The 12,500-nt window shown below is 43.1% G+C and overlaps 1 protein-coding gene across 1 annotated transcript in view; it reads left to right on the top strand.

The window, feature by feature from the left end:
* The window catches only part of camk2a (calcium/calmodulin-dependent protein kinase II alpha), a gene marked incomplete at its 5' end in the record, with an annotated part of 37,257 nt that overhangs the window by 3,636 nt on the left and 21,121 nt on the right, over positions 1-12,500 (top strand). Inside the window, one exon of the mRNA XM_079508746.1 lies at positions 5,899-5,958. Coding sequence (XP_079364872.1) covers positions 5,899-5,958 — 60 coding nt within the window. The remainder of the gene's footprint in view (positions 1-5,898; positions 5,959-12,500) is intronic.

Here is a 12,500-nt window from a genome sequence, read left to right as displayed (position 1 = left end):
GTGCGTGCGTGCGTGCGTGCGTGCGTGCGTGCGTGCGTGCGTGCGTGTATATCAGGTTAAATTGTGCAATTTGTCCTTACATGACTTTACAGCCTCTTCTCAGCTGATGAGTTATTGTGGATATCTAATCAAGAAGGATTAACAAGGTTGTGGTTTTCCATTATGGCTAATTGTGCACAGAACAGTAGTACAGAGGAGAGGAGGCGTCTTCAACCTAGAATAATTTTGAACCTCTTTCAAAACCACTTTATAGCCTTTAGCACCAAATGGTGCTATAAACTAAAGAACCATCAGAGATGTCTGTTTATTAGCTAAATCAAATGCTAATAAACAATTTGGGAAAAGTAAAAAACGGCTTCATTCATATTACATTTCTATTCAGATCCCACTGAAGAGAAAAATGCATGAGCAAGGCCACGTAACTGTATAAAAGCTCTGGTGTGGTCGTTATACACGTATCGCTGATTCTCTGTAGCCCGCTGAGTGCCAGGTTGTGTTTGTGACACTGTTTGTTTTGTTTTGAAAGATTCTGTTTTATCGAACACGCACACCGTCAAACTCACCAACATTGCAGCTGTACGAAAAGCTTGAATTATTCTCTTTCTATCGTCAAAGTGTTTGTTTCATAAAAATCCACTGTAGACATGTTATGAGTTACTTTCTGTCCTTGCAGAGTATTATTTTTGTAAGTGTTGCAGTTTGGAAGTGCTCGTTAGATATCACTCAACTGCCCTGCGTACCACCTGTTTTGAATTTGCACATAATGCAGGAGGCAGCAGGACATTGCTTTACTGAAAACTAGTGCTTCCAAACTCTGATGGCAAGATGGCCGCGGTCTGCAAATGGTCAATACACCAAAGTAATTCATATGAACAACGTGCAGAAAAGCCTATAACCCACAATACAACATGGGAAACTGACACGTCTGACTCCCTGGCAGTGTTGTTTTTGTCGACTAAAACTAAGAAGAAAAATGTTCGTCGACTACCTTTTTCCACTGACGAAAACTAAATAAAAACTAAGCTATGATGACTAAAACTATGACTAAAGTGCTAGGGACTAGTGGACAAGAGATCCAGTATTCATCCAGTATTCATTTTACACTTGGTTGCATGCTGAAAATAGCAGATCTACAAGCTCACAACGCGTCACGCTGTGACGCGTTGTGAGCTTGTAGATCGGCTATTTTCAGCAAGTGTAAAATCAGGCATTACGATGGCATCAAGGCCCTTAAATCTTATGATATTTAGTCGACTAAAACTAGACTAACAACACCAAAACATTCCAGGTGACTAAAATGTGACTAAAACTAAATGAAAACTATTCAAGAGACTATGACTAAAACAAAGATTTGCTGCCAAAAACAACACTGCTCCCTGTCCTGGCATGCTTTAATGATTACAAAATGTCTCTGAGGCAGATGTGTGGCCGTACACCTGCTGATCAATTGACCCTCTGGCTGCTGGCACCGCCTGAGTCACTCACTCCCCCATCTCCTCTCAATTGAGTGAGAGGGCACAGAATAACAGACAGCTTACATTTGGGATGAAGTGAGGAATCGGGCTTGCACACACACACACACGCGCACGCACCCACGCACGCACACACGCACGCACGCACGCACGCACGCACGCACGCAGTGATGGGTTGAAGGAAAGTGAAAGAGTGAAAGACAGGGCCCAGGCGGTGGCGTAACCGTCTGGGCACCCGACTGGTAATCCAGTCGCGGGTTCGACTCCCGAGCCCGACACGGCCTTTACTGCATGTCTTCCCCCATCTCTCTCCCGTTTCCTGTCAGCCTACTGTCTGTCCCTTCAAAAACCAATAAAAGGTGTAAGCCGCAAAAAAAATATCTTAAAAAAAATAAAAAAAATAAAAAAAAGAGTGAAAGACAGAAAGGCAGATAAAAGGAGAGGAAGAGAGACAGACAGAAGCATAGCAACATAGACAAAGATGCCGGCAGTTCAGACTGTCTCTTATTGTGCGGTCGCTGCAAGCAAACCCCACGTACAGTATGTCATCGCCAAGAGAACACTTTGGCACCTAACTAGTCCTACACGCTTTCACTTAGAAACTCTGTTCAAACTTTTGTAGTTTACTTACTAAAATTAGAATGGAAGTCAATGGAGGATTTATTTTGATACGTCGAAATCTCTTCATACTTTCACCTGGGGACACCATTGGTGACCATTCACAATTTAAAAACATCACCTTACTGTGGCCTTTAAAATGTATTGTCGTTTTTTTTATATTTAACTTTTAAAAATCAAATGATAAAACTTTGGACCCTCCCTATTCCTTCATACTTTCACAGAGAAACTAAATTCAGTTTAAAAAAATCCACCTTACTGTGGACATGCACATTGGAGATTATTACTTATTATATTATATAATATACTAATAATTGGCAGTTTTCGAAATATATAACTTGCGCCCAATGCATTGTCAATGGCCATCGCCATTTAAGGACTCCGACACGCAATAATTGACAGGTGCGCCCGTTCCCTTTTGCGGTGTAGCCTACGTGTGACGTGTCGCTGCCTTTTCCACTCCCGTCAGAATAACTCAGAGACAGGACCTTTGAACAGCCACTGCACCGACCGCTGAGTTGCTTGTCATGAAAATCCACTTTAAAACAGTGTAATCGCTTGTCGTAGTGTTGAAAAATATCCCATAGTGGCGATCACAACAACAGACCGGGCAGCGCACGGATTCCTCCACCGGCAGCTTCTTCATTGTAAACAATAGGGACTCAATTTCCCATAACCGTTAATGAGCGGATGAGGCAATTTCACTCATCCTTCCGGATAGCAACAGAGTGCATTCTGGGATGGATTGGGCCAAATCGTGAACGCACTGGCCGTTGACTATCATTGCACGCGTTCACATATGAAACAGCGTTCACGTGTCATTGCCCCAATAACATGAACGTGCGCAATGATAGTCAACGGACCAGCGCTGGCTCGAGCTGCAATACCAAATTCGGCCACTATGTCCATTTCGCCTCAGGGTTTCCTCCGGGTGCCGTCTCTATTAATATATACTCTAAGGGCGTAGCGTGCATTCCGCACTTCCGGCACACTTCCGCCCCAGAGTATAAATTGTTCCGCCCTCCTGTCGACACACAAGGCTCCAATGAACTGCAGCGGCCAATGAGGCATCTATTATTATTGTTTTTTTTTATATCTATGGTCTTGCCTGGCACAAAATATGTTCAGATGGGGGTCCACACCCTACTACACATTAATTTAGGGGTTCTTGACATCAACACCTGCAAAACCTGTCAGTCGTTCCGTCACGCCACCATGGCCGTCAGTCCCTCACGCCTCGTGACACGCAGTGATGTAAATAGGTTTTCAATGTAATTAGTCCCGGGATGCATGGATGGTCTTTTCGAAATGAGTCCCAGGGACATTTTATGAGTCCCACTTCAACCACGTTAGGAGTCATATTTTTGCCATTTTTACAAATTTCAGCATTTAACTCCCATTTCATTTTATATGGTTACAATGCGGTTATAGAAAACAGAAGAAGAAATGATTATTATAACTAAAGCTAGCAAAATAAACTAGACTAAAAAGCAGTACATGTAGTACAGTAGTGCATCCTGTGGATGCAGAGGTCGTTGTTTTATTGCGTCCCTTAACTATAAACTGCGTTTTTGGATGCAAAATGCACCCTAATTTAATCTCTGGACACGTCACACCACATGACCGTCAGTCCCTCACACCTCGTAACACACTCCATATATGGCCATCTCCATATACAGTATGAAGATCACAACACTGACCTCATCAAACCCTGGATAGCCATATAAGACTGGATCATCACCTAGTCCTAGATCTGCATATATGGAGCCGGCCAGCAACTCTACATCTGACCTCAAACCTCAAACCTTTAGATCTCCATATATGAGACCTGTTCTGACATTCCATACGTTGATCCTACCCCACCCATCCTTCCTCTTCCATGTCTCCCTTTTGACTGATACCTGTCCATTCAAACTCTAGACGGGCCCGCCCCAAAGTTATTTGTGCACGGGTGCCCGGCACCCGTGAAAACTAGAGTTCTCAACAGGCCCAAAAATGAAGGCCCAGCCCTACCTGGGCCCTCATCAAACCCTGTACACTCAAGACACTGCCCCCATTGCCACCCTTCGATCTCCATATATGGAGCTGACCTGTTCTGATCGACATTCATATGTTGATAAAGGGTGAGGTCACTTGCCCTCAGGGTGAAAAACAACAAATGTCAACTAACTCAGAATCTCTCTGTCTGTCTCCTTTTTTACTTTTTAAATTTTCCTTCAAAAACATTGTTTTTTTCATACAGTAACACTATTCTGGGGTTCGATTTCCTTTGGTTGCTTAGCAACACTGCTCTCATGGTCATGAAAGAAGTGTACGTGTGTGTGTGTGTGTGTGTGTGTGTGTGTGTGTGTGTGTGTGTGTGTGTGTGTGTGTGTGTGTGTGTGTGTGTGTGTGTGTGTGTGTGCGTGTGCGTGTGCGCGTGCGTGCGTGCGTGCGTGCGTGCGTGCGTGCGTGCGTGCGTGCGTGCGTGCGTGCGTGGGTGGGTGGGTGTATGTGGGTATGTGCGTGCACGCGCAGGTGAGTGTGTGCATACTGTGTGTGTTTGCTTATATATTTGCATATCATCTTTATCTTGACATAGCTCATTTGCTTTATGTTGAATGACTAAGATTCACAATGATAAACTAACGTTGTGTGGACTGGAAATATATACAGAACGTACATTAAATACCCCTCTCACAGGGGGGTGGGGGCGGCTCTCCCTCACTTCTAAAAATAGACAATGACTTCAGTTGCTTATTTGAAAAAGGAAAAAGAAATTATCTCTGCCGTTATCTGCAGAGGGTCAATGTTGCCCCCTGCAGGTCATAACATAGAACGGCCGTGCACCAGTAGGACTTCTCACCTTTTTTTGGTTTAGCATCTTGGGCAGCATTTAAAACTAACTTAAGTTATTAACTTATTATTACGAAAACAAAACAACAACTAACAGACCAACAAAAACACTCCCCGCTATCTCCTTTGAAGTGAACAACCAATAGCAGAAGCTGTCAGATTTGAACTTGAACTCATTTGAACTTGAACTCTAGTTGCCATGTATTGCATTGTAGGCCTACTTCAATATATTTTGATGAGAAATGGATGGAATATTTTATATTGGGTAAAATAGATTAACATACATACCATACAGATTGGACCAAATAAAAAAAATATTAATGAAGTGCTGTGTTACTGTATGTAGGCTATTCTCCCTACAATTAAAAAATATATATAATCTGAAATTAATTGTGGCCCAACATAATACAAATGTTAAAAACAAACGTATTGTGTTCAAATGCTTCAGAAGGAAAGCTGGTGCATAGTCGTCGTAGCCATGCAAGAAAGTTTGATTTAATAAACAACTGTGTTTCTTCAGGGATACAATGCAGCACTTAAGTCTGCCTTTCTCTCCCCCCCCCCCCCCCCCCTCTCCTCAATAATGATCTCATTCTCAGTAATGACTAATCTATGCTCTGTCGTACGCCGGTGGTGCGCACCGGAAATAGCAGATCCACAAGCCCACAACGCTCCGTGCGTGTGATGCGTTGCAGGCTTGTGGATCTGCTATTTTCAGTGCACGCCACCGCCAGGCGACAAAAGTATAAATCAGGCATGTAATGTGTTTCTCATGAAGGTGCCTGCAGCTGCAGATGATTGATGTGTTTCATATCCAATCAGGAAGTGTACGAGCGCGGGCCGCCTGCCACAGCTCTAATTGGTTGGCTGACTGATATCGGCCTTGACTGTGTAATAAGAGGGATAATAAAGTTTATGTTTATGTTTAGGCCTATTCTTTTCCTGACTTCCTGTTTTGTTGTTGTTCGTGCAGACCATCAGAAGTTGGATCGTGAGGCTCGGATCTGTCGTCTACTCAAGCACTCCAACATAGGTGAGTTCTTGAATTAAAAGTTCATTTATACTTCATGGAATGACTGTGCTTTATGACAAAAAAATAGTATTTGAGTATGAATGTATCTACATCAGTTAATACATACATAGCCTAGATACAACACAGTAGTTAATTATATCATTTGGATATATTTAGATTATATATATATTTAGATTTAAATATGTATATGTTGATGCCGGTCCTCTAAGTATATAAAGCGTATAGTCTACATTTTAGACTACACATATACTTAGAGCGGACCAGCATCAACATATACAGTATAATGAATCTGTACCAAAAGAAATAGTGATCTGTCATTTACTCAGACTCTAAAATCCCTAAGACAATGCTGGCAGAGTCATAGATATACAAGCGCTAGTGCGCTACTTTACATTTGTCAGTCAGTGTGTAGAAGGAAATTAAACTAATATGTCAAAAGGTTTGTGGCCTCACGGCTAAAATGTCTCATCACGAAATGTTGTGAGCATGTATTGTAGACTGTAACTGTTCCTCATTTTGCTACGGACACCCTGGGACCCCATCAAGGACCCTCCCCAGACCCCGCTTTGAGAATCACTGGTTTAGATATTCCATGGTATCAAGCCATCACAGTGCTGAACCGCACACACATCGATTTCTTCAAAGCAAGATTAGATGATGGTTTGTTTTGTCGATGGGCCATGGCATATTTAAGTTATATGAAAGAAGGAAAATGTATACAGTGTAAAACTGTACACCGTGGTGTTTTGATTTAGATACTGTACTACAGTACAACACACAGATTGCTCTTTCAGATTTGATTAAAAATGGATGACGATTAATTATGGAACCGTTACCAATGGCAACCAGACCATAATGACTAATTCATACCAAGACATTAGAGACACAAAGAGATGGAGAGACAGCAAGGAAGGAAGGAGTGAGGAAGGAAGGAAGGAAGGAAGGAAGGAAGGAAGGAAGGAAGGAAGGAAGGAAGGTTCAAGGTTCAAGGGTTCAAGGTTGTACTTTATTGTTACATCTTGTGTACAGGTACATAAGAGTAAAACTTATTTTTGTTTGGCTTCCTTACAGACAATGCAGCAGCATATAGATAGCATAACATTCAAACAACAAAAAACACAGCAAGCACAGCAAACAATTCAATTCAAAGGGCTTTATTGGCATGAGAAAACATACGTTTACATTGCCAAAGCAGAAAGCACAATACAACAATACATCAATACAATCAAAACAAAAAACATGTACATTTGAACGTCAGCAAACAAAGGGATAGAATAAGAGTGCAAGAAATAGCATTCAAAGAGCAAAATTTGTTAATAAAATAGTATGTGCATGTGCATGTTTTCCCTGTAGTAGCAAAGTTAGGTAAACTTTATGTGAACAGCTTCACAGCTATAGGTTATGTTCCATAACACAATTTAGTTTAAGAAGGTGCCTTTAATCTGGAACTGGAGAATCTGGATTGATCTGATGAGCTCAGGAGCACACTAGGTCGAAGAAGCATGGCTTGGCTTCAAAACCAAATTTACATCAGTACTAAACAACATGGCTCAAGAAACTGTATCAATGATAAAGCAGAGGAAAACAAAAACAATCCTCGGGAGCTCTAGCTACTAAACAACCAACTAGGCTGCGGTCAGAAACTAAAACATCAAATCGAATGACAGATCATCACTGACAAGCTTGATGTAGCCAACTACTTAAACATCTTCTTTACAAACATTGCAACAACGCTGGTTAACAAACTGCCCTCCCACTCTGGGTGTTTTGGTGTAGAGCACATCAAAGCCTTCTACAAAAACCTAGGTGTTTGTAAAGATGATTTTAAACTGGCAATGGTAACAACTGAGGAGGTACTTAAAAAACGGAGTGCCCTTCAACCCCACAAGGCCACTGGCCATGAAATTATTCCCTCCAAATTTCTCAGAGACTCGGCCATCTCTATAGATCTCCAATCATCACCCACATAATAAACCTCTCCATCAAACAGGGACAGGTCCCCCAATTTCAAACTGGGCAAAGTAACCCCCTGCACAAGAAAGGGAGCAAATTAGACCCCAGCAACTACCGCCCTATTTATATTCTTAGCTCCATCTCGAAAGTGATGGAAGAAATAGTCTATGAACAGGTTGAAAAGTATCTTGCCAGTTGCCACAAAACAATGAATGTACGAATTCCAATCTGGCTTCAGAACATCCCACTCCACTGACACATGCCTCTCAGTTTGCTTTCCTGCCTGTTTGTTCAGGGGTCCCGCAGGGATCGGTTTTAGGGCCTGTACCTTTTACATTATATATTAATAATATTGTTTCCACTCTGAAGGATTGTCAATCCCATCTTTACGCGGACGACACAGTTCTATATTGTGTTGCCAATTATGTTGAGGTTGCCGTTAAGCATCTGCAGCTTGCTTTTAATACTCTCCAGGATGCCCTGGTTGAGCTAAGACTAGTTTTAAATGCAAGTAAAACAAAATGTATGCTGTTTTCTAGGGCTATGAATATTGACTTGGATAGTGTACTTATAACTTCTAAAGATGGCTCCACGATTGAGAGGGTCTCTGAATATAAATATCTTGGCATCTGGCTTGACGATAAACTTTCTTTTAAATTTCATATTGTTGATCTTGTCTCCAAACTTAGACAAAAACTAGGTTTTCTGTATAGTAATAAATTATGTTTTCCAAATTCCAGTAAAAAAGCTATTATTGAGTCCACTTTCCTCTCGGTCCTGGACTACGGGGACATTATTAATAGGTCTACTGCTCCTTCACTTTTAAAGCGGCTAGACACTACTACTACCACTCTGCCTTGCGGTGGACTACTGGAGATAGTTATGGTACCCACCACTGTGCACTTTATGAGAACTCAGGTTTATCCTCTGACAGAGAGGCGAGATAAGCATCGGCACCTATTTTTATATAAAGCCATTGCTGGGATGCTCCCTGACTATATCTGTTCCATGTTGGAATTGAACAATAGCACGTATCAGACCCGCTCTAGTGATTTTTTAAGGCTCAAGGTTCCTCAGGCTCAGACAGAGTTGGGCAAGACAGCTTTTTCTGTCAATGGCCCAACCTTGTGGAACGAACTTCAAAATTCCTTAAAACTGAGCTCCCTGCCATCCTTCGGTCAGTTCAAAGGAATGCTCCGTTTTCACCGTGCATTTAAGTTCCTTTGTAATTGTATCCTGATTTATAATCCAGATGCCCGAACCACCACAGCTGGCTCCTTTCCAGGCGAAGGAGCAGCGGTACTCAGAGTCTCTCTCGTGTGACTGAACTTCTCACCCTATCTCTAAGGGAGATGCCAGCCACCCGTCGAAGAAAACTAATTTTGGCCGCTTGTATTCGCGACCTTATTCTTTCGGTCATGACCCACACTTCATGACCATAGGTGAGAGTAGGAACAAAGATTGCTCGGTAGACGGAGAGCCTTGCCTTCTGGCTCAACTCTCTTTTCGTCACAACAGTGCGGTACAGCGACTGCAATACTGCCGCTGCCGCTCCGATTCTCCGGCTGATCTCCTTCTCCGTCCTCCCCTCACTCGTGAACAAGACCCCGAGATACTTGAACTCCTTCACCTGGGGTAATGCCTCATTCCCTACCCGGACTGCACAATCCAGCGGTTTCCTGCTGAGAACCATGGCCTCAGATTTGGAGACGTTGATTCTCATCCCAGCCGCCGTACACTCGGCTGTGTTGATGTATTGTTTTGACTGTATTTATGAATTGTAACCTCGGCTACATTGAAAATGAGGGCTTGCCCTCAACTGTATTTCCGAGAATAAATAAAGGTGATGATAATGATGCCTCCTCTATTTGAGTGACCACATCAAACACGAGGTGGATGCTGGCAAATACTGCGGCATGTTCATGCAGGACCTCCAAAAGGCTTTTGACACAATCCTGCAATCCTACCTGGAGGGGAGAGAACAGATGGTGGAGGTGAATGGAACACTTATCTGGCTCGCTACACACCTGGGAAAAACTGAATCCATTCTCTTTGGATCAAATATCTCAGCAAGGCAGATGGCTTCTTGGTTAGAGTGGGTGACAATATTATTACACGAAATGACCTACCTAGGTTCCATCCTGGAGGCAAATCTTTCTGGTGATGAAATGGCCACCAACGTAATCAAAAAAGTCAACCAAAGAACAAGATTCCTATACAGGATCTCCTCACTGGTCAACAAATACACCTTGAAGACCCTACTAGGAGCCCCCGTACAAGGTTTCTTCGACTATATGCATGGACCTCTTGGTACCACAGCACCTCAAAGGCCCTTAAAACAAGGCTCCAGACTTCCCAAAACAAACTGGTCAGGCTACTACCTCAATCCCCGAATCCAAAGCAAAGCAAAGTAAAGTTCTTTGTTTACCCAGGGTAAGTGGACTAAGCTCGAGATGCTTGTTTACAGCCACGCCCTGCTCATAGAACATTTCATGGTTGGGGTTCAATGCCTTGCTCAAGGGCACTTCAGCGGTGGTAATTTTAACGTGCCGGTCCGGGGATACAAACTGGTGACCTTCCGGTATCAAGACCGCTCCGCAAACCGTTCGGCCACCCCTGCCCACTTTGACAGGCTGGAATGGCTTAGGGTTGACGACAGAGTACAGCATCTTGCAATGGGTCTGGTCCACAAGATTCGATACACCACCAAAATACCCATGTATTGAGTTGTGCTTGAAATATACTGTAATTCTCCAATCTGTTAATAAATACTTCAATCAATCAATCAATCAATCAATCAAAGCAATGAGGTTATGTTCCGTATACAGCAATTATTCCTTCCAAAGGAAGGAAGGAAGGATCAAAGGAAGGAAGGAAGCAAGGAAGGAAGGAAGGAAGGAAGGAAGGAAGGAGAGTTTTAATGTCATCTCAGATATATAGCTCCCAGCCTCCCACCCACTGTAAACCTCTGAATGTATATAACAGTGTACAAATGGAACCTTTACGAATTCATTTGGTTCCATTTCTACACTCTCAGAGTTAAATGAATACTGATGATTTCATAGTGCGGCTGCTTTCCACCTACTCAAACTGAACCTGAGGTGGTGTGTGACTGTGTGTGTGTGTGTGTGTGTGTGTGTGTGTGTGTGTGTGTGTGTGTGTGTGTGTGTGTGTGTGTGTGTGTGTGTGTGTGTGTGTGTGTGTGTGTGTGTGTGTGTGTGTGTGTGTGTGTGTGTGTGTGTGTGTGTGTGTGTGTGCGCGTGCGTGCGTGCTTGCGTGTGTTTGTGTGCGAGCGCGCATGCGTGTGTGGTTCCATTGGTACACACTCAGAGTTAAATTAACAGTGATGATTTATTTAATTTCACTGTGTGCTTCCCACCTACTCGAGCTGAACCTGCGGTTCATGCGTGCTTGTGTGCGTGCGTGCGTGCGTGCGTGCGTGCGTGCGTCATACCTACAGGAATGATGTCTTTATGCACACAGAAATAGGTTGCAAGCAATTATTTCAATTCCATGTCTAAAATCCCATCGATTTGCATTCATCAAGCCCCAAATCCCAAATGTTATGCTTAGTTTATGCTCGTGATCGTATGCACATTTTTTCTAAATGTTTTCAAAATGTGTCAAAAAGACTCAAAACTAGAAAAAGTGCCCTTCTGGGCACAGGTCTCCACCAGGAGGATAGGACTGTGTGAGATGTTTGGCAAAATGTTTAGTAGTAATATAAACATGTTTGCCTTGTATGGCAATTGGATGATTTGAGGCATTTTGTTCCAATCAACCTGTTTTGCAAAAATCAACCTGTTGGTGGCGCTATAACAGGCCAATGTGAAAAGGGTGGGATATATTCCTCAGCCTAGTAAGAAAATGTGTGAAAGATTTCACGTAAATTGCATGCTGTGTTCATGATTTGAGGCTTTTGTTCAAAACGGGGCAATCTTGCAAACTGTGAAAGGCAATTGTAGGCAATTAGGGTGGAATATGAAATATCGGACAGATCCGACTTGAGCACATGACCATAGAGATACTGTGTAACGATTTGTGAGATTTTTGGACAGAATCTGGAGGAGTAATATCCAAAAATGTGTTTTTCAAAAGTCGGCCTCCTGGTGGCGCTATAAAAGGCAGATGCGGAAAATGCAGGTCAAAGGTTTGTCCTTGGCCTCTAGGGAGTGTGCATGCAACGTTTCACGCAGATGGGTGCAGTTTTAGGTAACAAATGTGAAAAGCTGCCTCATGGTGGCGCTATAACAGGCCGTTCTGGAAAATGCGGGGCAGAGGTTCATCGTTGGCATCTAGGGAGTGTGTGTGCAAAGTTTGGCATCGACCGGGTTAACGGTGCCGGAGATTAGCTGGTAACGGACGGACGGAAGGACACACGGACACACACACGGACGGAGTGCAAAACATACTCTCTCACCATGCCTTCGGCCTGGTGGAGACAATAATAGCATATCTACAAGCTCTCAACGCGTTGCATCACAGGGTGTTGTGACTTGAGCTTCAATCACACTTGTGTGAAGTGAGGAGCGCATGATGTATTTATATTGGCCATATGATGTCTTACGTCATCGTTTACTGCTCTAAAC

Source organism: Electrona antarctica (assembly GCF_951216825.1).
Source record: "Electrona antarctica genome assembly, chromosome: 8".
NCBI lineage: Eukaryota > Metazoa > Chordata > Actinopteri > Myctophiformes > Myctophidae > Electrona > Electrona antarctica.
The sequence above is the reverse complement of the archived record's forward strand: the minus strand, read 5'-3'. Positions and strand labels throughout refer to the sequence as shown.